Source organism: Vulpes lagopus, chromosome 15, assembly GCF_018345385.1.
Source record: "Vulpes lagopus strain Blue_001 chromosome 15, ASM1834538v1, whole genome shotgun sequence".
NCBI classification, from domain to species: Eukaryota; Metazoa; Chordata; class Mammalia; order Carnivora; family Canidae; genus Vulpes; species Vulpes lagopus.
Window position 1 is genome coordinate 26,348,421 of NC_054838.1, and position 27,763 is coordinate 26,376,183.

A 27,763-nucleotide genomic window follows, 5' to 3' on the forward strand; every position below is an offset into this window, starting at 1 on the left:
TCCTTCCATGTGTTTTTTGGAACAGGCAGTGGGTAAATTATGGAAAAGTGAAGTGACTTCAGGGAGACCCAGCAGAGCAGGAGATGAGAACTGAATAAGACCAGTGGCTGGGACTGGGGCAGGATTCTGGCTGAAGTGGTTGGTGGTGCCAAAGAGAAGATAGGATGGCTTTACCTGAGGAACAAACCAGGGGTCATGGGATCCAGTGATGCCTGAGAGGTCTGGCGACTTCTCCAAGGCCAGAAGACTGGTAAATGGCAGAGGGAGGATGAGAAAGCTCTTTGGCAGTTTCCAGAAGGGGGTGCAGGAACCAGGTTGGAGTTGGGGCCAGGGAGAAGGAAGAAAACACCTGACCCATCCACAGGTCCTGCCCAACATTCCAAGGCAGTAGGGAGAGGATTTGCTGATCTATGTCTTGCCGTGAGCTAATGAGACAGAAATGATTGCACATCCAGCATCTGTCACAAAAGACCTTTAATGGTCTCCTATTTATGGTTCTCTTGTTCATTTGTCCTGTTAGAGTTGAATAAACTGTAATAACTTATCTGACATAATAAGGAATGCCACAGGTACAACAGATAAACCTGGCAGGTGGCCCAGGAAAGAGGGTGTCACAAAATAATCACTTAACAGAAGGGCTACGGACCTGGAGACCTGTCCCAGCCACCTGTCACTCCCTGCGTCCAGGATCCATAGTCACTGTGCCAAGCTGAATGCTGGCTCCCATTGGGTAGCAAGAGACTGGTCTCCCATGGCATCTGTGGCTAGACCTTAACTCTGAGCAGAGATGCCCCAGGAAGATGGCACCTCCCATACTCATTCTCCCAAATACTTGCTGATTTACCGTGCAGGCCATGACTACACCCCAAGTTTGTGTGACTCCCACTTCATTCATCATTCTTGTATGATACCACCTATCATACTTCCCATGACCTCCCCTTGCAGTAACCTGTGAGGTGAGCAGGGCCTGGCACAAGCCCCATCTTACACATGGGGAAATTGAGTTCAGTGGAGGTTCCCAGGGGCATACTCAGACTGCACTTAGGACTCTTTCTCCCATGCCACTTGGTCTGCTGTGCCCTGAGCCTCGTATTTCCACCTGGAATGCCCTCAGTGGGAGGAGGCCAAGCAGGATCCCCTGTCAAAGGCTAGTCCAGGTCTCCCCAATGTGCCACCCCTTGGTCAGCTCTTGTGGGGAACTCGTGCAGAGGGGGCAGGTTGGCAGAGAATGTGGGAGACTGTGAGTGGGAGACCGTAGCATCTCTTCAGGCACCTTTCTGTTGCCCCTACACTTGCTTGTCCACTGATGTGGGAATAGAATCCTATTAGAATAGCTCAAGGGAAACTTGCCACTTAAAAGTCTCTAGAGGGACTATGTCCTTATGGAGGGACCTCTGGCATAAAGTCCTCCCTCAACATTTCTTTTGGAAAAACCCAGACGTCCATCCATCTGGCTACACGTAAAGAAGAACCTGAGTCTAGTTTCTCCTTCTCCCATGTGTCCCTTAGGCCTGGGCCAGGGGAGTGGGGTGCAGACACAAGCTGTGGGGTAGGGGCTGGGCCTATTTCCTTGTTCCACAGTCCCCCACACTGAATGGGCTGGTATCAAGGCAAGACCCATCCTCACTGAGCACCAGGCCCTTGCCCAAATCAAAACCCAGGCCAGAGCTTCAGAGTGGGTATGCCACAAAACCATCGTGTGTGTGTGTGTGTGTGTGTGTGTGTGTGTGTGTGTAAGCAAGTGCTTGGGCCTGGGTTGCAACCCAAGTTCCAATACAAAGACACTTTGTATTGGAATGCTAGAGCCATTCCAACATGAAAAGCAAGAAGAGAACCTGTGCTTGCTGGTTGAAGATCAAACCTCAGAATGGTGGTTTGATGAAGCTTTTCTTCCAAAGTTTGAAGGTGTAACCTCAATAGGCAAGACAGATGAAAGCAGAGTTGTCCTGGTGGAAGTGGGGATGGGGGAGAGCTGGAGACCTCGCCTTTGCCTCCACCCCCATCTTCCCACTTTAGCAGCCCCTGGTGAAGCTCTGTGAAACCCAGGAGTTCCACAGCACCTGGTTTGAAAACCACTATATCAGAGTGTCTGTAGGTCATGGGTCCTGGGGACCTGTGCTTTGACTCCCCTTTCAGAGTGAAGAGTTGGAGGAGATTCCTGGGGGACAGGGGTGCCCCCCCCTTTGATGGGCCTCTCTTTGAAGCCACAGTGCAGGAACTCTGCAGGGGAGTGGAAGAGGTGGGGATCCTGCCCCACAGGTAGGTCATCTCAGTCCTGGAGGGAGGACAGAAGCAGTAGACCTGCCTGGACAAAGATGGCAAGATGCCATCAAACTGCTCGATGCAGGCTTATGCATGTAGGTCAAGATAGAGTGTGTTTTGGTCCTTGTCGACTTTAAAAAGAAAAACAGAAGAGATATAGGCCTATGCCTGTAAGACCCTATAATAGTTCAAGATTGGGGCCAATGCCTTCCTCTGGGATGGGTGAAGAATGTTCCGTCCCCAGTCACTGGCAGGAGAAGCTGTCTTTGTGGGACACTGGAACCACTGGGGAACAGGTCAGCAGGGTAAGGGGCCTGGGTTTTCCCTGGGCCCAAATGCCTCCCAAGTGTCATCAAGGTGTATTGGTAGCTGTGATGGAGGAGGCCTTCCACTATAAAGGGCAATTTCTATTCCACCTCACCCTTGGGGTTCTTTGATGGAATAGTGGTTTGGCCCTCCCTGGGCCTGGAGGTGAGTGGCTCTCCCTAATCTGGGATCAGAGCCAAGGCTTCCTGGCCTCTGTGGGATCAAAAAACTGGGAGATGGGAGTGGCGCCAGGACTGGGAGGGTCCAGGATGCCCACCAGCCCAATCCCTGGCAATCTCCATCGCTTGTCTCTCTGTCATGATTGCTGGGACCACTCTCTATGGGCAAGGCATTCCTGAATAGTGTCTGCATTTTTCTCTCAGCTGTGTCACCAAACCCAAACTGACTGCATCTCCTTCTGGTTGACATCTGCCTAAGAGAGAAGGGGGCAAGAGATGAAGACTGGTGGGAGGAGGACTCAGCCCGCAGTGATCTTCCTGTGTGACCCTGGGCTATTGCCCTGCAGTGGTAGGACCACAGTCTGTGCAGCCATCTGCAACTTACAGAGCTGACTTTCATCTCATCTGGGCTTCAAGCGCCTTGAGTCAGGTGGAGAAGGGATTACTGTCCCATTTTATAGTTAGGGAAACTGAGCCCAAGAGGTTGAGTGACTTGCTCAAGGCTACTCAGCTGGTTGGTGACAACTGGACCGGAGGCAGTGTGGACTTCCAGGCCAGCATGCTTTTCACGGCACCACATGGGAACCAGCTTGTTAGCAATGAGCCGAGCTAAAACCAGCCCCCAGTGTGCCCACTCTCACCCTCTGTGCTTTGAGGCTGAGACAGCCCATGGAGTCCAGCTGAATAATTCAGTTCTTCTCTTCATGGGGCCTAACCCTTCTCATGGGTGAAATGCTGAGAAAGTCCAGCCGGCCTCTGCTTGTAGATTTTCACCCTGGACCATGCTCTTCCTTCCTGCCCAGACTGCTCTCTATATGCCACCTACATGGCCCACTGGAAGGTACCAGTGTGGTCAGCACAGAGCCAAAACTATGGGCTGGTGCCTGGGGCCCAGTGGGGCTCCTTCATCCCTAATCTCACTCCAAAGTCTCACCTGACTCTAGACAGGCGGACTCCAGATGGAGAGGGGCTCTGCACAGAAGGACTTGGTCATAGTTGTGGGCTGCAGGCAGAGTGGGGTCTGGAGCCAATCAGAAGCTCTGAAAGATGCTCTGGGTCCTTCTCCCAGGAAGAGGCCCAAGGAAACACTCCAGCTTGTGTTGCACTGGCTAGGGTAAGTGGGGCTAAACTCCAGCCCATGCACCATTCACAAAGCTGTGCATTCCAACATGGGCCGGTCCACCTGGAAGGTGCACTGCTTCTAATTCACATCAAGGCACTATATGGACTAGCAGCAGCCAAGGAGCCCTGAATGTAGTGGCCCCCATGACTTCCCCCTATAACTTTCACCTGACCATGAGCTTCCTGAGGTCAAGGGCTGCCCTTCTGCAGCCCTGGGCCCCAAAGGTAAAAGTCTAGGTGGGGCTCTAATACTTCCTGCAGGTGGAGAAATTTCAGCCAAACACTGGGACAAACCCAGAAGGGTGAGTGTGATATTGAGGTGAAGAAGCTTAAGAAAACAGGCTGACAAATCTATCATGTGCATGGGTGAGGCATGAAGGAAGGGATGGAAGGGAGTGATCATCTCAAATCCTAAAGGGTCTCATCCCAGCCTCAAAGGTTCCAGAGGAAGCCACTGGAGAGCAGTGCTTGGCATGTGTTGTTCCAGCCCTTTGTCAACTCTTCAGCCATCTGATGAGGTGTAACTGCAAGCAAGCTCTGGTAGGGGCTGGATGCCCTGGGGCACCCAGAGCTGGCCAGGATAGTATATGGCTGCACCAAGCTGCCTTGGCCCTGACATGGGGTAGGGCTCCCTAGAATCGAGTTTTCATGAGATTCAGGAGAGGAAGCGCTGGGATGCAGTGCCAGGCTTGTGAACTGGGTATTCTCACCATGGATAATGGTGACACTGCCCACCCCAGGAGGGGCTGGACTGAAGAGGGCTGAGTCCCAACTTGCATAATAAAATTTTGTTGTCTTCTTTATCAGGCAAGTATGGGACAGAGATAAACGGGAGCAGAGATGGAGGAGAGACACCCCCCCCCCTGCTAAGCAATATATTCACTTGGGTATAAGGTAAACCTCAGGGAGTCTGCATCCACAGGGAGCTGTGAGGTACCCAAAGGCCCTGTCAAAGAAAATGCAAGCTTGGTCTTCTAGAATATTCAGGCCCTAGGGCCAAACAGCTCATGCTAGCTATGGTCACAGCTTGACATCAGAGGACCTTCCAGGGGCCCAAGAAGGGCCTGGGAAGGGGTGGGCTAGGAGCTCCCCATGGCCCTGCTACCTCTGGGGCCCAATAAATCACCCCTGGAAGCAGACAGACCAGAGTCAATGGTCTGGATCTGGCTCTACCAGTCATACCAGAAACTTTGAGGTTTACATATTCTTGGAGGCCAGAGCTGGGAGGTCCCTTTGTGATCATCTGGTCAAACCCTTTGGTCTTCTAGGTGAAGAACTGAGGCCCAGAAGGAGAAAGGAACTTGTCCAAGGTCACACAGTAAGTGGGTGTCAAAGGCCAAACAAGAACAAATACCTTTTATCAATTTCTACCTCATTATCTGCCTGCCTTATTGCCTAAAAATGCCCCAGGTCCCAGTCACAACAACACCAGTTAATGGGTACTGGGTATCCATGGCACTGGGAGCTACTGGTGGTGGGTGGCGGGGGGATGGACAGTGTGTGGGGGAATCATCAACTCCCCAAGGAAATGAAGGGTTTCTGGCTACCCAGCAGCCCCCTTCCTTTTAGGTGAGGAATATCAATGGACCATGCTGCCTCCTGGGGGAGGAGGCCCTGACTGTGGGCATGGTGGCCTCGAGCACTCTCTCCCAGCCTGCAGGGCCAGCCCAGCCCAGCTGTGGAAAACTGCAAGGGGAGGTAGTAGGATATGGGTGTCCCCAGCCCCATCTGGACCTCCAGCCTTACTTCCCATGGGATCACTGTTTGCTCTTACATCTGCAAAGGAGAGAAGAGCAGATCCTCACCTTCTTGCCCCTAATCCCAGCTTTCAGAGCCACCTTTCCGGAAACCTCCTCAGGAGTGTGGACTCACTATGCCACCAGGTAGTGCTTTGTGAAGACCCCTCCCTTGTCTCTCTATGCATGTGTACAGATAGGACACACACAGAAGCTACAAGGTAGCTAGGACATTCCATCCTGATAGTACTGAATTAGACGGGCTAGTTCACACAGCTTGCCTTAGACTGGGTAACTGCTGGTAAGAATGGCAGTCCAGTAGCTTTTCTCTACTCCTAAGGTCCGTGAACCTTCACCAATGTCACTGGCAGACACAGAGGGACACAGGATGGGGACAGAGGGGTGGAAGGGGAGAGGCGTTTGGTAGATCCAAATGCCAAAAAAGTATTGAGACCCTATCCACAGGTGTGCCCCTCCTAGCCAGAAGAGGGTAGCCCTTGGCACGGTCATCTTTTAGCTGCCAGAGATGTGCCAGCCACCTGGGACCGTGGCCATCTCCTCACATGTCTTGAGCTCTCTGCCCCACCCTCCCCATTCTGCTCCCCATCCCAAGTCAAATCCCAAGGCCAAAGCCAGGATGGCCTTTCTGGAGTCAGCAGGAAAAGGGAGGAGGCCTGGAGGGGTGACCCATGAGAGGGGTGAGAGGGTTGAAGGTGGCCCATGTGGCCCTGACAGCACGGTGATGGGCCAATCCTGAGGCCGGAGGTTCACCACCGTAACCCGGAAGACCACTGGGCCCCCTGGTAGAAACTAGAAGAACAAGGGGAGAAGGAACGAGGACAGGAAGAAGACGAGTAAGCATCCTAGTGCATGAGAGCGGCCGTGGAGCTGCCCAGAGGGAGGGCCAGCCCCAGTCTATCTGTTGTTGAGCTGTGGTGAGCCAGTACCATCCTCCTCTTCCTCCTTGTCGTCCTTCACGCCTTTCAGCCTCTGGCGGGCAAAGTCCTCAAACACAATGTCGTCATCGCTGGTGGGAAAGACAAGGAAAATGGGGTGTGTTTGCAAGGCAGGGAGAGTAGGCCTCTCCAGAAGGTCAGATAGGACTTAGAGGCTGGCCCCTGGGGTTGACCTTGGGGCAGAAAGGCCTGCCAGGCTGGCACATCAGTGACCAACGGACCAGTTGCGTCTGGACTCCAGCTAGTTGTGGAAATACCAGAGGGATGCATGAGTTTGACTTTCATGCCTAAGGGCTGGCAAGTGACCCAGTTCTTAAGGATTTGGGGGTGGGGGAGATATCAAATGGGGGTGGAGGCCAGTGTGGCCAGGCTGGAACAGAGGAAGAATTTATGCCTGCTGTGAGAGGCCAGGCCACCAGTAGTTTCATAGCATATTCTGAATCCCGCAGAAGAGGCCCAAGAAACCCTACCACCCACCCAAAGAACTACCCTCAGGGAGCACAGGAAGGCTTGGGCTCATCTTAGTGGGAGAGAAAACCATGAATGTCCTTTCTCCAGGGAGCGGTCAGCTCATACTCTATCCTGAAGGATGTTGGATAGGACGGGGCCTGGGAGTAGCAAATCTAAATAGTGAGGCAGAGGAAGGGTGGGTGAGGAAAGGGGGTGCCTGAATGGGGTTTCAGGACTCAGGACTGCTTCTAAGAACAGTGAGTTCTGTTCTATCACATAACATGTATGCTTAGGCCCACCCACCCAAGCCCCAGCCCCACAGAATTCAGCCAGCCAAATGAGGGGTCCTCACGGCATGACTTGAGACCCCCATATCCCAAATTTCTCTTGGGGGACAAGGAAAGGGTGGATTTGGAGCTGCAGAGAGAAAGCTGCTTGGTTTTGGAGGTGGTTCATGATGTCGGCCTAGGTCCTCCAGCCTCTGGCAACTGTCCGGTGAGGCGATGGCCTTTGACGGCAGGGAAATCCGGATCAGTCCTCAGGAGTCAGAAGCAGCAAGAGCCCCCAGAACCATCCCCACCCCCACAGCCTGATTCCACTGGCTGGGCGCGGGCTGCGCAGGAGAGCCCAGCCCAGGGCCCGAACCAAACCAGCCCTGTGAGAGCCGAGCAGGCGCTGTGGATGGACGAACGGACTGACGGACGGACGTGCAAGGACGAGGGAGGAAGACAGACCCCGCCAAGGCAGGAGGAAGAGGAACAGGCACGGAGGGTCCTTCAAATCACATGCAGGCAAGCAGGTTGCTGAAGAGGCGAGCAGAGGCAGCTCTCAGCAGACGGGGTTAGACCAGCTGTTCCTCAGGGGTTAATAAGTATATATGCAAATGACCCCGTCGCCCCGCCCACCGCCCCAGGCACCCCACCCCCAAGCCCCAGACCTCTGCAGGCAGGGTTTGGCTTACTTTGTGTCAAGTTCTATGAGATTGGTATCTACTGGCGCCTCGTTCTCTGGAACTAAACACAGGGTGGGCAGACGGCCACGTGTTAGTGGGGCATGGGGGCAGGTGGGCACTGGCCCCCACCTTAGGGTAACCAGGCTAAGATGGGGGAGGCCTAAGGAAGAGGGGAAGTGGGGAAGAAGGGTTGGTCCCTGGTCTGGAAAACACCCTCAAACCATCCCGTCCAGGGAGGGTCCAAGGAACCCCCCCCTCCGCCGCCCGGGGGAGGGGGGGGGAGGGCGGCTAGTAGCTCCAGAAGAACAGAAAAACCTCTGGACCCTGCTCCTTTGGCATGTCTCCTGCATGACTTAGATTCTTTTCTTAAATACATGACTTTCATTTAGTGTTAAGACAACCGTTTTTTTTTTCTTCTTCACATTTTCACCTCTCCGAACTTTGGGTATGTTTTAGAATCAATGGCATTCCATTGTTTAATCGAGAGAACGCTTTTCCTTCTTTGTGGTACATACTATAGAGTTGTCTCTTTCAACTCAAACAGTCTTAGACATAAGGAAATGTGGCCAATCTGGTATCACTTGAAAGAATCATTAAGGTGTGTCCAGGAGCCATCTTATCTGTGCAGCCCCTTTCCCTATGCCTGGATGCAAGACAAGAGCTCCAAGTATGGCCAGTGAGCCCCCTCCACTCCCAACTTCCATCCCCAAGGAGAAAGGAGTCAGACCTCTCTGTCTTTGGGGGGAGTCAGGTGCAAACAGAAGAGTGTGGGCTTCACAAAAGATCCTGGGGAGCTGAGGAAAAAGGGTGACCCTGGGCTGATGGCTAACCCAGAGTGAGATGGGGTGATGGGGAGAGACAGCAGCTGGTGGAGAATGGGGTAGGCAATTCGGAAACTCCCACTTCAGTGACCCACAGATCCTGCCTACCTTCACGATGTGGAGGTTCCTCTTTGGGCTTGGGGTGCATTAGGGTGAAGGGCAGTTCCACAGCCACGTCACTGAAACAAAGACCCAGACCTGGTAAGCCTCTAGCTCAGTCTCGGGCTAGAAAACACAATGCCCCATCAGTTTGAGGACTGGGGTTTTATGGTCAGAGGAGCAAGCTCTCGGTGGAGGCAGGAAATCTGGACTGAGGCTCCAGTTCTGCCACTGTCGGAACCTTACTCCCTCTAGGCGTGAATTAGAAGACCTTTCCTGCTGGCTCCAAAAAGAGGAAATCTCCCTTTTCCTGATTAGGATCCCTGGATTCTCATGAGCGGAGAGGAGGCCTAGGGGTGGGAAAAGGATTGCCTAGGGCAGTGTGTCCTTTGGTCCCTCAGTGGCTCCAGAGGTGCCCTGGGACTCTGCAAGCCTCAAATTGTCACAGCCAGTCCAGCCTTTCCTAACACTGCCTTCCCAACCTCCTGTCTGGAACAGGTCCCTCCCTCCTCCCACCTCCTCAGTCCCACCTTCTAACATCTCCTTGAGGCTCTTCTAAAGTGCTCCAGGGGCCCTAGCCCCCTGCCACCTGGATGATGCACTGCTGAGGTTAGTTTAATTAAGTTCAAGTTGTATGGGCCTGGGCCCCAAGGCTCTCTACACTGTGCATTAAGCCTTCCTTGAAGCCCTGTAGGGATGGAGAGTCGGGTGATGGGGAATAGGAGAGGTGCTGACACCACCAGGTGCTTCTGACCGGGACTTCCCTCCCCTTGGCCCTGAGGAACAAAATAATAACAGGAGCAGACACATGGTGCAGACTCTGTGCTAAGGATTATTACAGAGTAGCTCATTTAATCTCCACAACAATCCCATTATACCAAATGTACAGATAAGGAAACTGAGGCACAGGAGGAGAAATATATTACACAAGGCCGCAGAACTTTTTTTTTCAAGGGCCTATTACTTGAAAGTGAACTATTGAAACTATTTAATTGAAAGTGAAAGATGGGATTCTTTTCTTTCCTTTTTTTTTTTTTTTTTGGAAGTGAGATATAGGATTCTGACTCCATAAGTCACATCCTCAGCTACGGAGTGATAACAGCTCTGAATTGAGGAGGTGATTCCTACCCATCCTCTGCTCTCTACTCCTCCAGAAGCAGCTATGCAAGCTCCTCCTCTCAGCTTGAGGTAGTGTCACCTAGGAGGCCTTGCCGACTGCTAGCACCTCCAGGCACAGCCTCATTTTACTGGCATTGCTGCCCAGGGCCCCTCTGGCAGGGAGGAAGGAAGAGGGGAACAGAGCAGGCAGGGGCAGAAGCTGTACGACCAGAAAGGTCCATTCTCAGGCCCAGCACTGTGGGGGGGGGGGGGGGGGATATTTACATCTTCAAGTCTCCTACTGAGCTCATCTGGAAAACAGGAGAAAACAATGCTTACCTTCTTAGAACCACTAGAACTTCTTGGAGATGAGGTAGGTAAAAGGTTTGATTGAACTGTGAAATTTGCACCTGCCAGAATCAATCATTACTTCCCCTCAATCGGGACAAGGAAGATCCATAGGCTACTGAAATGATCTGGCTTTTTTTTTCTTTTTGCTTCCTAAGGGGATTGCTTTTCCAGGTTCACCTGGAAGGGTGAGCTAACAGAATGGAAGAGTGAGCATGCCAGCCTTCAGGAAAGCCATATGGAATATGGATGGAAGATCTGGACATTAACCCTCCAACGGGCCATGAGTGATAGTGATCAAGGGCAGGGGGTAGGCCTGAGTCCTCCCTGGAACCTCAGCATGTAGCACAAGGCTAGGCACAAATCTGGGTTCAGGACATCTTTATTGGATTATACTTAATTGAACTAAATTGAATTAATTTCACCTCTCCAAATAGACTGATTTTTGGGGATGAACAATACTGCCATCTTGTGACAGGAGGGGGCAAAACACCACTGCATGTGAGGCACAAGCCTTTTTTGGAACGTGCCTGGATCTAGCTGGCTACAAGGAGTCTTGTCTACAAGAGCAGATCTCCACAGGACCTCTCCTTAGCAACACATGGCCAGCAGTTAATTTTCATTAGTGTACAAGTTTGGAAGCCATGAAGCCAGCATTTCTCCAAAACATTAGACTTTGGCGGGGGGAACTATTCTCCCCCCCCCCCCAACCCCCTGGCTTAATGAAGCTGACTTTGCTGTTGGCAAAGGTTCCTGTCACTTGGGTGGGATGAAAAAACAGAGCAAGGTTTTTTAAAGGAAACACTGGGGACACCTGGGTGGCTCAGTGGTTGAGTGTCTGACTTTGGTCAGGTTGTCCTCCCAGGGTCCTGAGATCGAGTCCCCCATCAGGCTCCTCGCGGGGAGCCTGCTTCTCCCTCTGCCTCTCTCTGTGTCTCTCATGAATAAATATGTAAAATATTTAAAAAAATAATAAAGGAGAAACTGCATCTCCCTCATGCCTTTGGAGAGGATACTAGTCCCAGCACATGCCTGAGCCTGGCAATCAAAAGTGACTGCTGGGACGCCTGGGTGGCTCAGTGGTTGAGAGTCTGCCTTAGGCTCAGGGCATGATCCCAGGGTCCAGGGATCGAGTCCTGTGTTGTGCTCCCTGCAGGGAACCTGTGTCTCTGCCTCTTTCTGTGTATGTCAAATAAATAAATAAATAAATAAATAAATAAATAAATAAATAAAATCTTAAAAAAAAAAGTGACTGCTAAGATTCTTTCCAACCCAGTGCCCTACAGTTCTGGACAGTCAGTGAGCCCAGTGGTCTCTGGACCCTCCGGGAAGGTGGATGAATCAGGTTGAAGGCAGGGACTTTACCTGGATGCAAGGTCTCCCAACAGGCTGGGTGGGTCAGAGGAGGCGGGAGAGGTGGTCAGGAGAGAGTTCAGAAAGGAAGAAAACAGAAAGCAGGTTCATTCACCACCTTGCTGCCTGCACAGGTAGGGGACACCCTGAAACGCACTCCCACCCACCACTGCATGGCTGTGACCTCTTTCAGAGATATACAGAAATGTCATTAGTCTTGCCTGAGGGACTGAAATCCAGGCCCTATTCAGCCAAAACCCCTCACAGGAGGCCGTGCTGAGACCCCAGGATCCTCCTCTGCAAAGGAAACATGAAAACCAACCCCTGTGCTTCTTGCCCCCGGTGGAGGTGGTGGTGGTGGGGGCAGGGGTCCTCTCTGATGACACGAGAAATCAATTTGGGATTCACCGAGGATTTCTCAAGGAAGAGCCTGAGGCAGACTGGGGGCCCTGCAGACTCACAGGACATGAGATTTGGGGTTTGCAATTCTGAGACATCCTTATAGTATGTGGTCAGTATTAGCTACTGCCACCTACACAAGGCATTATTCTAATGTCTAATATTAATAGCTTGCAAACCTTTCATAGCAATTTATGAATCAGACAAAAAGCCCTGTGACAAATTAGAGATCCTCATTCTAGGTTTATAAGAACATACAGGCCTGACCTGTGGGGAAAAGTTGTTCTATTAGAGCCTCCACCTTCGGAGGTGGAGCAGAGATTGTGCTCCAGGGCAGAGAATATGTCCGGTCCACTGCAGTGACCCCAGCACCCAGCCTATGACCTGATGTTAAGGGAGGAGATTTCAGGAAATGTTTGGAGAACAGTTTGGGCCTCTACTTCCCCATCTATAAAATGGGAGAGTCAGAACACTCCCAATCCACCTCTGGGATTCTGAGCCCCTTCAGCCATTTCCTCAGCAGATCAGCATGGGCATGAGCAGGGGTGGGTACTGTGCCCCAAGATGCAATGAGGGGAAATCACCATCTGGAGACCCCACAGCACAGACTCTGAGGAAGTGTCCCCCACCTCCTCAACAACCCCATGGGCCCAGAAAGGGATAGGAAAGAGGAGGAGGGGGAGGAGGAAAAGAGAAACATGGAAAGAGGGCAGAGGAGGAGGAAAGGAGCATGAAGGAGGAAGACGGAACCGGAAGTCGTCTTCTTGGTTTACCCTCTTGGTGGATGCAGCTAAAAGGTCCGGCAAACAGGTAGACTGGGGCAGTGGGCTGCGGGTGGTCTGGGACACCCCTTCTGCACTTAGGAGTCTTGAGCTGGGCTAGAACACTCACCCGCCCCGAGATACCACCAGCTTCACTTTCACTTTGTAGGAAACAATGATGCCCAGGATCTCCCGGTTGGCTCCTTCCCTCAACCTGCAAGGTAACAGAGGGAAGCAGGTTCATGGACAATCGCTGGGTGGAAGAGACATGGCAGGGGTTGGGTGCAGTGGGGGCGGTAGCCAACCGTCCCTCTCCTTGGCCACTCTGCCACTAGGTGCAAACAGAACCCAGTATATGAGAAAGGTAGGCTTTGCCCTAAGTGGGTGGGAACTGGAGCCCTGGGTCCCATGTCCAGCTGTGAAACTCCCTCTCTGTGCACACCTGATAGCCCCCTTCCTCCCTGGGCCTGAGTCCCACCAGCATGGTGAGGGCTGGGCTCTTTCTACCCCTGGTTGGATGGACTCTGCTTCTTTTGCTGCCCAGCAATCTGTGTGGCACAAAGGGCCAGACAGCGGGTTCAGGGAGGGAGAGGGAGGTTGGCAAGGCAGGGGAGGAGGTATTGGGGAAGGCATGCAGGAGGTGGCCCCTCTACCAAGTCTTGAAGACAGGATTTGAGCCAGGGTGGAAGAAGAGGGCAAAGGCTTGGAGGCAAGTGGCCAGCATGTCCATGTGGACAACTGTGTGTCTGGAGCAGAGGATCCATGTTGGAAGTCAGGAGTAGGGGTGTTGCAGAGGCAGGCCAAAGCCCTACTGGAGGGCCAGGCCTCAACGGCCAGGATAAGGCGAGTTCCCCACACGCCAGGCCTCCACCAGAGCAGGGTAGCCTCAGAGTCAGTGATGACCATGAGGCAGGAGTGATCATACGGCCCAGGGATCCCTGCCTTTGAGGGGCACACTGACATCTGGTCTAGCCCTGCTCACTGTCCACATCTCCCCAGACTCCCCACTCCCACTCCTGATTCATCCTCTTGTGCTGGAGTCACTCCTTTCCTTCCAGCCTTGCTCTGTCTCAGGGACACACCCCATCTGATTGAAGACACGAGGTCAGGAGCTGCTGCCTTTTGCAAGAAGCCTCTTCAGGTTGCCCTCCCCTGGGCAAGCCAGCAGAGCCCAGCACTTACAAAGGAAGCAGGGTCTAGGGGCCCGTCTTGCTCTCTGGGTCACCCCTGGATAGGGGTGGGAGTAAGAGGACAATTCAAGCTCCTAAGATAGACCAGGGACAATGCCTGGGGAGAGGGTAACCATACCATGTACTGGCACTAGTGGGAAAAAGGAAAGGTGGGTGTGGGCCCCCTGGGGTCAGGGGTGGGGCAAGCAGATCCTCACAAGGTGCTGGAGGCCAGGTTCGTGTCTTCATGCTTGAGCTTCCCGTCCAGGGCGAGACCCCGCTTCTCTCGGTTGTTGGCCAGGAAGGGGGTCAGGGTGTAGACCTTGCAGAATGTTGAACTGGGCGCCACTGTGTCACTGGGAAGAAGGGAGGCAGGTGTGGACACAGCCCCCAGGGCCAACCCCCAGCCATCACCCCCAGCCCAGTCAGAACATATCAAAAACCATATAGTAACATTTAAAACATGTTTTTAACTTTCCAAAATACATTGTCATTATATGTAAAGAAACACACACATACATGAAAAATTATATGAAATGCACTTGCCTCCCCAGAGGAGGCAGGGCCAGGAAAAAAAAAAAAACACACAGATGTGTCTTCCAATGAGAGTAACTACTTCCTTTAGGTAAGAAAAGATGTTTCATCTGAGATCTCTTGCCTTAGCCGCTAACAAACTTGAGACAAAATTCCATGCTCAACCAGAGTAGCTGTCCTCAAGCCTAGATTTTTAAAATATAATTATTCTCTACCCTCCCACATACAACCCCTTTTACCCAGTAAGTTGGATTATTCTCTTATCAGACAAGAAATACTGTGTACCTACTACCTTGCCCTCTTTGTCTTGGCTGCTAGGAAGCTCAGAGCAAAGTATGTCCTTCAACCTAGGTTTCTGGTACAGCGTAATTACAACCCCAGTTCCCTTTGATTCATTAGGTCTCATTTGGTCATTCTAGTTTTAATGGGTCTGTCCCTTGACTATGGCATGTATTTTCTTGTAGCTAAACCAAGCAGGTGTTTTCTTAAAAGGCTATTTGGGATGATCTACTCTGAGCGACAAGGAAGTCTGAGATCCAGGCCTCTGTCAGGTGGAAAAGAACCATCTGCATCTGTAACTACAGCCAGGGCTTCTCATTTCCCCACCCACACATCCAAGGATGGGCTTGTGCTCACTTACTCAGCCTCTTCCATGGCCACAGGGCACTTGTACTGGGCTGTGTTAAAAAGGCAGATGTCCGCATACTGGCGCACTGAGAGGGAGAGGGAGACAAGGTGGTGTGAGCCAGGACTGCAGCTCCCGGGCATCCCAGGCTCCCTTGAGTTGGGGATGTTCAGCCCCAAGAATGGCTAGAGTGCACTGGGAGATTGTTCAAGAGACCACCCCCATCTTCCACACAAAGGGTAGCCCGAACACACCTGTTCCCTTCCATCACCAAACGTCTCCCTCAGGGACAGCTTTGCCCAGAACCCAGGGAACTTTGAGGGTAGGTGACTTAAACAGTAAACTCATTACCTGGCCAATGAGCAGCCTGTGTTACTAGCCTCAAAAGCCTTTCCCTTTGGCCTAGAGTAGGCCCTGGGCTTTCCTGCGGGCCAATAGTTATCTACAAGGCTGTTAACAAGGGGAGAACCTTCAGCCACCCCCCAACCCTTGGGAGAGTTCCCTCTTGCTGGCCCCATGGGGTGGCCTTCCACCCGGGGTACCCGAGATCTTGATCTTCTTCACTGTCTTGTTGGTGTTGTTGGTGACGTGGACATTAACGCTGATGGGTTCTCCATGGTAATAGATCTGGGAGGCAGAAGAAGAGAGAAGGGTTGGACCAGAGGATACTAAAGCTCCAGAAAGATGGAGGGAGAAGAGGCCCCATCATATATCCTAGGGTTCCCCAGACTTTGGCCACTCTGACGTTGGCCTCAAGTTCATCAGCCACTTCCCACTGATGCTAAGTCACTGGGCATGTTAGACCAGTTCTTTGTCAGGATTTTGAAAGATAATTGAATGAGAAGGTGATATTCCTGGGCTCTAGTCTGGACTTGGTGACCAGAAATAATGAGAACACTAATTATAATAATGATAAAGAGGATGAACTCGGTGTGACCTTGGACAGGTTGGCTAAGCCTCGGCTTCCCCCCATCTGGAGGACTTGGACTAGGTGATGTATCAAGTCCCTGCTGGCTTGGGATGCCAGGAATTCTAGACACAGGAGGGCCTAGAAGAAGCAGGAGAGAGAGGTAGGGAAAGATGGGCCTGCTCACCAAGGGAACCGGCTCTGAATCCTCACTGAAGGACCTCAACTCAAATCTGTGGCCAACACTTGCCCTCAGCTATCCACAGAGAGAGAGAGAGAGAGAGAGAGAGAGAGAGAGAGAGGCAGTGCCCACACATTAAGAGGGGGACGGGGTGCAGGAAGACGGCCGGGACTCAGGTCCCTTGAGGAGGCACGCTGACTTCTAAAGTCGATTGTATCCCTCAGGCTCATGCCCCACTCTGCCATTCCTTTAGGCCCCCACAGGCTTCCCCACAGCCCCCTAAGGGATGTCTCAGATTCCCTGAACCCTATGGTCTTAGGACTGGGGGCAGAAGCTCTTACCTACCCCAGGAGCCCTGGTGACCATGAGAGAACTGGGATGGGATGTCCCAGCCCCAGGAGAACAGCCCCCACCCCCTGCCAAGTCCAAGCCTCCTACCTCCTTATCCAGGGAAGCTTCTAGATGCAAGGGCTTGTCCGACATGAGGAACTGCCTTGTGGTCTCAGCTGTGGGCTGGGGGCCAGGCCTCTCTGGGGCATACTGAACCTTCCTGATCACCAGGCGCACAGAATTCCTAATGGAGATGCGCAGAGCAAAAGATAGCCAGAGTCACCTGCCTCCATCCTCCTTCCTCGTAACCCTCCCTTTCCTCTTCAGGAGACTGCCATGGCTCCCTCGGCATTAGAATCCAGACCAAACTGCAGAGGTGGACACGGAGGCCTTGTCACCACCTGGCCCCACTCCATCCTCCCCCATTGTGTACGCAGCCACCCCCACTTCCTCACGATCATCCTCAGTGGTTCATCTCGTCCTGTCTCTGCAGCTTTGCTTGCACTGGACCCCCACCTGCAATACTCTCTTCCTGCTTCTACCCTCATTTGTTTCCTTCTTCAGGACCCAGCTAAATACCTCCTCTTCCAGGAAACCTTCCTGGATCAGCTCACTTGATCTTGTCCCGGTCTTAACTCCCACACCATCGGAGCTGAACCACCCCATGGCAGTCCCTCATGTGGATCTGTGCCTTGGCAGCCAGCAGGATGGCAAGAAAGGAACTATGTTTCACTTCCCACATCCCTTTCGTTACTTAATAGTGTAAGCTCCTTAAGGAGCGAAATTTTTATCTCAATTGTTCACTGCTGTGTTTTCAACATCTATGATAGTGCCTGCCATATAACAAATGCCTTCCAAATATCTATTAAATCAAAATCTGCAGAGGGACCCCATGAAAAGGTGGGGGCTCAGAGAGGTGATGGGGTTCAGTGAGGGGGTGTGGATTTAGTCAGGGGGATGTAGGCCAGTGACAAGGATGGGAACCCAGTGAATAGATGGAGGCCCAGAGATGAGATGGGACTCAGTGAAAGGGACAGGGGCTTAGGGAAGAAACGAGGACACAAGGATCGGGAGGGGACGGGATCTGGTGAGATAGTGCCTGCGGTGTGCTGGGTGTGCCAGCATCCCCATTTCTCACCTGCACCCCCTAGAACCAGACAGCCAGGCTGAAGGTCTGAGCTTGCCCCTTACTAACTATATGCCCTTGAGAAAATTCACCCCTGGGTCTCAGTTTCCTCATCTGTAAAATGGCAACAGTAGCAACACCTACCTCCCAGGGTTGCTGAGAGGATTAAATTAGTTCCTACATGTTCACCACCCTGAATAGTGTCTGGTCCTTAATAGGCCCTTCATAAACGATAGCTGCTATATCATTATCAGTAGTATCTCTGATGTGGACTTAAAATGTCACACTGGCGTAGGGTGAAGGCAGTGGCCCTCAGTGTTGTTCCTCTTCCTTGCTCTGGTCAGGCCCCCTTCAAAAACCCACGACCCCCTATCTTTCCCCTGGTCTCAGGTCTGAAGAAGAAAAGGAAGACAGAGAAGCCAGGGAGAAGGGTCCCATCTCCCCACACCTTGGAGTTGCCTGGGCTGGAGACGGAGATGCTCAATACGCTCTTCAGCCGCCAGGTGGCAAACTCAGCCCACTCCCTAAGAAGCCGCAGTGCCCTCCCTCAGCCACCCTCAGCCAGGCTCGGGTATGAACGCTGCCGCTGCCTGGGGAGGCAGGGTGCATCAGAATGGGGGGCTGAGGCCAGCCTCGCCTCCTCGCCAGAAGACAGGGCAGGGCCTGCCTTGAGGAGGAACAGGCATGAGAGCAGGGCTGGGCAGTCCATCTCAGAAGTCAGGCCCAGCTGTTTCCAGCTGCCAGCCTGGACCGTCTGCCCAGGGCTGTGCCTCTCCAGGAGAACACTACCTCTTCTGACACGTGGGCTGACCCATCCCACACCCCACCGCCGGCCCCACTACCACTTGCTGCTGATGGCTTCCCAGGAGAAGTAGGAAGTGGGGGTCCAGGGTGGCTGGAAAAAACTCTTGCTCACTCTTTTAAATGATCCGAATTTTGTGTTTCTTTCCAAAATAAAATAAAAACATGCAGTCTCATGGGGCAAGACTTGAAGCAGGGTGATGGAGGAGGCAGGTTCAGCATTGTAAAGGGAGAAATCCTGAGGCCTGAGCCCTAAGCCCCAGACAGTCGAGCCACCTCCTCCAGGAACCCCTCCAGGACTTGCCAGCCTTCCAGAGGGCCCTTCTTGGAGTTCCTGGGGCTGGAATATGCGGCCCCTCCTCACACACTTCCAGGTATTGTTACTTATCTCTTCTCTGACTTTGCTGGTCCTGTCTCCCTCCCTCTGCCAGTAGGCAGCCCACACCCACCGGAAGCTGTGCCCTTCTCACCGCTTGTGGATCTTTTCCTCCAGGTTCTCGGCACAGAAGGCTTTGACCTCGTAGTCCACACCACAGGCCTGAGGAGAAGGGGCTGCTGACCACAGGGTCCCGACAGCACAGCCATCCCACCCTCTTATTTTACAAACCAAGACCCTGGAGGGGAATAGCAAACTCTCACAGGCCAACCGCCCCTCAGCCTGATTCAGGACCCTGTGATCGGCCTCAGCCCCAGTGCTGTGCTGCCCCCCCCCCCCGCCCCCACCTGGCCACCTGGCCTTCCCACAGAGCTCCTCTAGCTCCGCCAACACTGGGCGTCCCAAACTGCCCTAACTGGGCTCCACCCTGCAGACACCTGCCTGGTCTGGGCAGCTGTCCTCATTAAGGCAGCCATTCGGCAATAACAATGGGGGTGCTCAGCAGTCCTAGGAGGGGAGCACAGACTATGTGCAGACCCAACAGTGCTCTGGTGGCTCACTCCATCCTCTAAACTGCAGGAGGAGGCATAGCCTCTTATCTCCATTTTGCAGGTGAAGACAAGGGGGCTCAGAGATCTGGGGCCTGTGACACTAGTAGTGTCACTTCTCTTGGAGCCTCCGTTTCTCCACTTGTGAGACCACAGTGAATGGACCCCCATGCAAGGTTGTGAGGCCAAGAGGTAGTCCAGAGAACATTTTGGTTCTGCTGCAGCCAACAGCAAGCCCAGGAGAGACTGCATGTAATAGAATGCGGGGGTGAGGATGACACCCTATCTGCCTGCCGCCCTGTATGAAAAGAGACGGCTTATCTGAGGCAGTGTTGAAGTGGCTTCCACACAGGGAGGCTTCCACACAGAGAGTTCTGATGCCTCTCAGAAAGCCAGGGCCCTGGGGATACAAATGTCCTATACCCGGAGAGAGGCTTCCAGAGACGTGACCCACCTTCCCCGTGTCTTCAGGCCCTGGCTGCAATGTCACAGAGCACGGGAGGTTTGGAGGGATCTGTTAAGAGGACAGACAGGTCTCCAGTCACATTGACCATTGAGCTCCTCATGTTGCCCACCCGCCACCCCCACACACATTTATCAGACCAGGGGGCCCTAGCAACAGGCCATGTCTCCCCCATCAGACCATGCCAAGGATGCCCCACACTGGGCCAGAAGCCCTCCAGTAAAGCCAAGGATTTCAGTGCTTTTCTTTATCTAAAGGATTTTGCCTAGGGGCACCTGGGTGGCTCAGTGGTTGAGTGTCTGCCTTCGGCTCAGGTTGTGATTCTGGGGTCTGGGGATGGAGTCCCGCATCGGGCTCCCTGCATGGAGCCTGCTTCTCCCTCTGCTGTGTCTCTGCCTCTGTGTGTCTATCATGAATAAATAAAATCTTAAAAAAAAATAAAAGTGTTCTGCCTAGATTGTAGTAGGCAGAACAAGCCCCCCCCGCCCGCCAAAGGTGCCCACCTTCTAATCCCCAGAACCTTCGATTGCTACCTTACTTGGCAAAGGGGATTTTACAGGTGTGATTAAGTTAAAACTCTTGAGATGGGGAGAGTAGCCCGAGTTATCCAGGTGTGCCCGATGTAATCACAATGGACCTTAGCAGGGAAAGCTGCTAAGAAACAGAAGAGTCGGTGTCAAAGTGGTGGGCTGCAAGAAAGACTGACCAGCCATTGCTGGCTTTGAAGACAGAGGGGTAGGCTTCGAGCCAGGGAACACGAGCAGTTTCTAGAAGCTGGAAAAGGCAAGGCCTAGAGCCTCCAGAAAGAATACAGCCCTGCTAACACTTTGATTTTAGCCCAGTGCAACCTGTTTTTTTTTTTTGTTGTTTTGTTGTTTTTTTTTTTTTTTTGATTTGTAACCTCCGAAACTGTAAGGTCAGAAACTTGTGTTTTAATGGTCACATTTAATTCCCACCAGGTTGGCGGCAGCTTGTTTGTTACAGCAGCCACAGGAAACCAATACATCTGCCATGGACAGGATGACTGTAATGTCTCTCCTCTGGTTTCCCAGAAAGCCAGGGGATTTCACTGAATCACAGAATCAGAGTCTGAGAAACAGGAAATTTTAAAATTCAGAATCTGGGAGTCTTTCCATTTGGAAAAGTGGCAGAGCAGGGAAATCACTACATGCCATCCCTCATTAATGAGCTGCGCTGGAGCTGGGCTGGAGCTGGGCCAAAGCTGGGCATGCGGGCAGCTGGTCTGAGGGAGGAGACAGTCCTGTAGTAATTCGGAGGTGAGAAAGGGCTCCTTTTTTCTCTGCAGCCTCTGCCCACCCAGTTCTCTCCCACCACGAGCTGGACTCGGGAGGGTCCAAGGAGTAGCTCAGAGGTAAGGTGACACTCCTGGCAGTGGCCAGAGAAGAGACACTTACCAGGCAGTATAAGTGACAGTGCCCCAGATCCCAATGTACACTGAGAAATTGAGTGACATGGAGCTGCTGCCCCAGCTGCCCCCATGTGCCTGCCCACAGGGCTTCCTACTGGTGGTGCAGCTGGCAGTCCCTAACCTCAAAGGTGAAAGGATAGGCATGCTCGCCCAGCTTCTTGATGAGGCGCTCCTGCAGCCGTGTCAGGGGCTTCTTGTCCTCAGGGGCTGGTGGGAAGGACTGCACGTTGGCCACAAACAGATCCTTGCGAAACGTCAGGCCCAGGACATCCAGGTCCTCCCGGCCATAGCGGAAGGCGCAGGTCAGTGTCACGTAGACTGTGGGAGCAGGGGGCATGGAGGATGAGCCCAAGATTGCAGCAAACAAGCCCCCTAGAGCACCAGCTGAGCCCTGGGATTGGCCCAACTGGAGCTCACAGGTCTGTCCCAAAGCTCCTGTGTGGGAAGGCTGTGCAGCCCTCGGGATGGGGGTACTGGGTACCCAGGAGAACCACTCAGACCTGGCCCCTAGGGGGAGGTGAGGGCTGACTGCTGGATCAGTTCTGTCCTTTCCCATGCCCCACTCTGGCCAGTGTGGGGAGCACAGGAGATGGTCTGACAGGGTTGGTGAGGGCTGGAGAAGGCTGGTAGGACCGGGGTGGAGGGCAGGTGGGGCTGGGGAAGTGATGTGGCTGGAGAGAGCAGAGGGAGAGGGAAACAAGTGCTGGGTGGTGTCTAGAAGGTGTAGGGTCCTCTCCTAGCCCAACCCCCACCCCACATCTTCCTGATGACCTTGGACAAACCCTTCACCTCCCTGGGATTCAATTTTCTCTCCTATAATGAGACTCTAATTCCTGCCCTAATGGGCATCCCCGGCCTTGCGAAAGTCATGATATATTGATGTGAGTGCTCAGGGAATTGAAAAGGTTCTCCTATAATGGGCATAGGTGGGCTGCCCTGGCCGGAGGAGGCCTGGAGCTGCAAAGGGAAGAGCCAGTGGGGCTGGGCAGGGAAAGGCCTTAAAATTAGTTGGTGTCATGTCTGGGACTCATGGAGGCCCTGGGCTAGAGGTCAGTAGGGAATAGGAGGCTCCCTCACAGCCCAGAGGTGGGGACCACCTCCTCACCTCTCCTCTCCTTGAGATACTCAGGATCCACCAGGACCACACCATCTGGAAGAAGGACAAGAGAGTAAGCAGACCCTCCCAACTTGACCTCTCAAATTCTTGAGCCCCAAATACCAAGCCAGGCCTGACCTCACCATCTGTCTGTGGACAAGCCTCATGAGAGAAATAGGGGAGGCCAGCACCCACAGGAAGGCACTGCCATGCCCCAGCCCCTACCCTCAGGCTGGCCCTACAGACCCAGCTGGCAACTGGTCTGTTTCTTCCCTGTTAATAAAAACACCAATATGGGTCTCAAACCCCTACGAGCAGGTGTACTTTAGAATTTCTAGATTCTGAAAGGCCATGTGGTACATCTTCCATATATTCTGTAACACCCTCTGAAGGATCTGGGGCAATGCCCCATGATCAAACCCATTAACACCTCAGCAGGGAAACATGAATCTTTTCACCAAGAGGCTAAAGTATAAAGAGCTTGCTATAGTTCAGGTCAGGTTTTGTCACTAAATGAATGCTACATCAAACTTACCAGTAAGTTTAGACTTCTAGAGTTTCTTGGATTTGGGATTTGCCATCAGGAGTTGTGATCCTACAGAACCGACCTCCCAGGCCTCCCGTGAAGACCAACTGAGTTAATATGTTTAAAGCTGAGATGGTGCCCAGTTCATGGGACTCTACAGAGAATGTCCCCGGGCCTGGCCATGGCAGTGCGGAGTCCAGCTAGACACAAAGGACATTTTCTCCCTGTGGGATCCCAGGAAGCCGGAAATACAGGCTCCTTGCCTTGACATCCCCTGTCATCTCTGGCCATACTTCACTCAGCCATACCCACTGAACAAGCAAAATTCTCTCCTCAACTCTCACCCACTGCCACCCTCCCCCTACATCCATGCTGCCCTCATAGCAATCTCTCAGGGAATCTCAGAGGCTGCCCCTGGAAGGGAGTGTTAGAGGGCTCCTGGTCCCATCCAGTCCTGGGCAGGCCCAAGGGATACTCGGCCAGGGGTGTCCGCCCCACCACAGAACGTGCCCATCTTCCCTCTTTCTTCTGTGGGTGTTTCCTCTGTGCCTGAGCACCCAAGGTCTCTGTACAAAGTAGGGGGAAAAGGGCAATTCCCCAACCGGGGATGTCAGGGAAGGCTTCCTGGGGGACAGAAGCAGTGGGCAGGTCTTAAAGGAGAAGTAAGGGTCACTGGTTAGATGACCAAGGGACAGCGCAAGCGGACAGGGGGAAGCGTGTAGATCCTGGGGGTGGTAGAGGAAGCAGGGCCAGGCCTGACTCACAGTGTCCTGTCTGCAAGACTGGGGGCGTGCGCTTGCCCCGGAGCCCAAAAGGAAACCATGGCAGATAGTTAAGCATTGGGAATTCACAGTCAGCTCACTGTTGTGATGGGCAAGGTGTTTCTCTCTGTGTGTCATTTGATCAACTCTCGACAGTGACCTCAGAGCTCCCTGGGATCCCCAGGGCCTGGCTCAAAGTAGGTGCTCTGTGAACACTGACTAAACAGCTCTCAGGGTGCCGGTGTGTGGTGGAGGAGCTGATTCCCTCCTGCTCCCGCCCCCAGCCTCTGTGTCACCCCCACTGCTGTCCTTGATAGGCCAATGGATAGGGACAGAGCCTGACCCCAGACAGTCTGCAGGAAACTGTGCCTTGTAGCAGGTCGTAGGCAAACCAGGCAAACTGGTGTTCCTCCCAGACAGCACAGGGGAGGAAAGGTGGGGTTGTCCTACTCCAGGCCAGGAAGGGAGGGCCTAATGGGCAGCTGATGCTCTGCAGCCCGCAGCTCTACACATACCCCTTCAGCAGAAGGACCCCGGGGACTCCCCAGTTCTCCTGTTCCCACTGTCACAAAGGTCTCCCCCTCCCAGTGACCCCAAACCTGCCAGCTGTGCTCTCTGCTCCCACCTCGGCTCTGGAACCATACATTCACTTCTGCCTTCTGGCCCTAGGACAGCTCCCAGGGATACGGGACAGAGGCCACATTCTCTATGAATGTTCCCCATGCAACACATCTAGTTTCTTCACCTGGACTTGGCCTCAGGCAGTTTCCAGTGTCCATCCTCCCAACCTGCCACCTCCTTTGGCCTTACTTTGGTCTGTTCTTGTCCCTTTGGGATCATTTAACTTCTTTGGGCCTCACTTTTCCCATATGTGACATAGGGATGATTCTGGGCCTCCCTCCCTCCCTCCAAGAGTTGTGGGAAGAGACAGTGAGGTCAGGCTCTTCTAACGAGAGCTATGGTTCTTAGCATCCTAACCATGGGTGACTATGCCTCTCAGAGGGATATCTGGCAATGTCCAAAAACATTTCTGATTGTCCTACCGGGCGGCGATAGTCCTGGTGTCTAACAGATAGAGCCCAGGGATACTGGTCACCATCCTACAACACACAGGATGGTCCCACCAACAAAGAATTAGCCAGTCCAAAATGTCAAGAGTGCTGAGGCTGAGAAATCTTCAACAAAAGTAAGGCTTTGAAAGGTGCCTTTAGCCATAGCACAGCCTCTGACGAGATCCCCATGTGGGTGAGTACAGCCCCCATCTCATAAGCCCCAAGGTTTTCTTCCCATGTCCCATCTTTGCCATCAGGATGCAGCAGAACAAAGGTTCTGTGGAGCTAGGCTGCCCCGGTTTGGATCCAGGCTCCTCAACCTACTAGTTCTGTGACCTGGAGCAAGTCACTTAACCTCTCTGTGCCTCATTCTCCTCAGCTGCAAAGCAGAGATAATAATGGAGCTACCCTTGGTGTCTGGTATGTACTAAGCCTTACACCTGGCTGCTCACCCTCCTTACTATTGTCAGGCCACCCTCCCTGTTTCTTCTCTCCATCCACCTGCCCTTTCCCCTCACATGGTCCTTGCTGAGGGAAAAGGAGCTGCTTGGTAAAAGTGGTAAATGTTTGCTGACTGCCATGGGAAGCCACTCACACCCTGTTCTGGGGACCAGGCCCCGAGGAGAGCCCTCAGCTGTGGGTGACTTTAACACATCCTTCTCTAGAAGGGGCCGGGTCAGCCCCACCTTTCCCCACCTTCCTCCTCGGCCTCCTGGGACTCACCCACAGGATCCACGAGGTCGATGTGATCCACAAAGTCCCGCTTTCCCAGATAGACAGTGAGCTGGGAAGAGAGGCACAGGGGGTGTTAGCAGCTGTGGGCCTGGAGGGCATGTCCCAGAAAAGCCACTGGCCCTCACTCTGGAGGAAACCCTGGGAGCTGCCTCTGAAATGGCTAAACCCAACCCGAACCCACATCAGAGTCCTAGCTGGACTTGGACCTGAGCTCCAGCCCCAATACTAATAAACTCTTGTACAATTCTGAAAGCACCTATTTATTCTAAACCCCTGTGAAGCAGTTGTCCTTGTTCCCATTTTACAGATGAGGATACTGAGGCCTGAGATTTTCACGCAGAGCACTGCTGACAGCAGAGCAGCAGCAGCAAAGAAGTCAGCTGCCCGGGAGCGCTGGGCACATCTCTGAGACAGCAAGGGCAACCCAGGGCAGGGCCAGTGGCGTTAAGGGTTGCCAGTGCTCCAAACCCCGAGCTCTGTGTTTCTCACTGCCCCTCACCCCTGTGCAGTCTGCGAGGGTCCACTCATACCAGCACTGCTTTTCAAGGCAATGAGGAACTGGGAGCCAGTGTCCTGCTGGGTAGCCAGCCAGCAGGGAAGAACCTCCTGAGCTAGAATCCAGAATGTCATCCAAGACACTTCCTGCATCCTGCTGAGCACCCCCTCCATCCTCGCTCTCAGTCCACCCCTCCTCCTCCCCACAGCCACTGTTGCCTGGACGACACACCAGACTCACAGCCCCCTCTGTGGCCTGCTGCCCGCAGCCTCACATGCTCTCGGCCTTTCTCCCCTCCTTAGCCAGACTGGTTATACTAAAACGCAAATCTAATGATGCAACCCCCATCTGAAAACCCTCTAATGGTTCTTATGCCCAGAGGTAAGATGACAAATGGGTTTCATTCCAAGTGCCAACTCTGATAGATTGGGGGCTGCCTGAGGCTCTGGGTTGAGAAGGAATCTAAGATGGAATCCTGGCTCAGCAGGACAGGGTGAACGGTGATTGCTGATGTCTGCTATGGGCACAGAAGGCAGACGTGGGACCACTGTGGTGTATTGGCTAGCTCAGGCCAGAAATCCAAGCTCTCAGATTCAACTGCTGTTGACGCCCCTACACTCCCTGTGAGTTACGATCATGCCTAGAATGCCCCTTTCACCCTGCCTTGCTTGGATATGCATCCCTTTCAGAGAAGCCGTCCTGACTATCCAGGCTGGGTCCCGCAGCCCCTGGGCATCCCTTTATCTCACCCCTGCCACTTTAGGTGGAAATGATCCGTTTCTGTGTCCGCCTCCCCCATCTGGCTGTGAGTGGCATGGGCTGTGCTTTATTTGTCTTGGTATTCCCTGTCCCAGTCCCAGCCGGCTTGGCCTGTACCCGACAAGGAATGATGTCAGTAATATCTATTTACTGAACTGAAAAGAAAGCAGGATGGAGCCTGGGGCCTGTGGAAAGAAAGAAAGCAGGACAGGCCCTGGGAACTGCCCTGGATAAGTAGGTGATGCCAGGGTTCAGCAGAGAGGCTCTAGGGGCCTCTCACACCAGGGGAATCAGTGCCCCAGAGGCCCTTAGCACTTAGTCTAATTATCACACTCACACTGAAATCTCTCTAGGACAGGCTGTGTCTCAAACCAGAGCAGCGGCTCCCTAAAGTCCAGGGAGTTATACCTCCCTCTGGGACAGAGTTTCCTGAGAGGCCTCCCCCACACTGTCAGCTCCTTGGACAGCTCCTAAGGATAGATGGGGGGTAGGCAGAGGGTCCTGCGTGGGCAGTAGAAATGTCCAAGAGAGGACAAGCATCTAGGGCCAAGGAGGAGCTGGGGTGTGGTTGCTACAGACTCACCTTTCCATTCGGGCTTGCCTTCTTGAACACCCTGCAGATAGAAAGAGAAAGCCAGGATTAACGCATCCTGCCAGGGGAAGGCTCCTGCAGGCCGTCCCTTGGCAGGACAGAGGAAAAACACCTCGAGTGATTTCCAGGCACCATCCAAGACTTGAGAGCCACAACAGTGTCTGGTATAACCGGATCTCACCATCTCCAGCGCTACCCCCCACCCTCCAGCCAAGCCTCCATTATTGCCATTATAGCTCTTGTGGGATCTGGTCATGGCCCCCTCAGCCTCCTCTTCACACAGTAGGCCAAGGGAGGCTCTAAAGATAGGTCAAGCCATGCTGCTCATTTGCTCAAATTCCCCCAGCTCATGTAGAAGAAAAGCCCTGTGTGTGTGGTCTGTCCTGCCTCCTTTACCCCTGGGCATCACCTCCCA

The 27,763-nt window shown here is 53.2% G+C and overlaps 1 protein-coding gene across 7 annotated transcripts in view; it reads right to left on the reverse strand.

Annotated features, from left to right (window-relative positions):
* Nucleotides 1-459: 459 nt before the first annotated feature.
* ARRB1 (arrestin beta 1) overlaps nucleotides 460-27,763 on the reverse strand; it is a 77,092-nt gene continuing 49,788 nt past the window's right edge. For 4 of the 7 annotated variants that reach the window (XM_041729788.1, XM_041729782.1, XM_041729787.1 and 1 more), the window contains exons 2-16: nucleotides 27,340-27,370; nucleotides 25,490-25,550; nucleotides 22,437-22,481; nucleotides 21,453-21,649; nucleotides 19,894-19,953; nucleotides 18,986-19,053; nucleotides 16,697-16,832; nucleotides 15,713-15,797; nucleotides 15,186-15,258; nucleotides 14,230-14,367; nucleotides 12,973-13,056; nucleotides 11,695-11,718; nucleotides 8,893-8,963; nucleotides 7,973-8,024; nucleotides 460-6,632 (exon numbers count right to left, since the gene is read on the reverse strand). In XM_041729788.1, the coding sequence (XP_041585722.1) occupies nucleotides 6,521-6,632; nucleotides 7,973-8,024; nucleotides 8,893-8,963; nucleotides 11,695-11,718; nucleotides 12,973-13,056; nucleotides 14,230-14,367; nucleotides 15,186-15,258; nucleotides 15,713-15,797; nucleotides 16,697-16,832; nucleotides 18,986-19,053; nucleotides 19,894-19,953; nucleotides 21,453-21,649; nucleotides 22,437-22,481; nucleotides 25,490-25,550; nucleotides 27,340-27,370 (1,237 nt within the window). In that variant the 3' untranslated portion in view covers nucleotides 460-6,520. The other 3 variants (XM_041729784.1, XM_041729783.1, XM_041729785.1) reach the window with 3 other exon arrangements.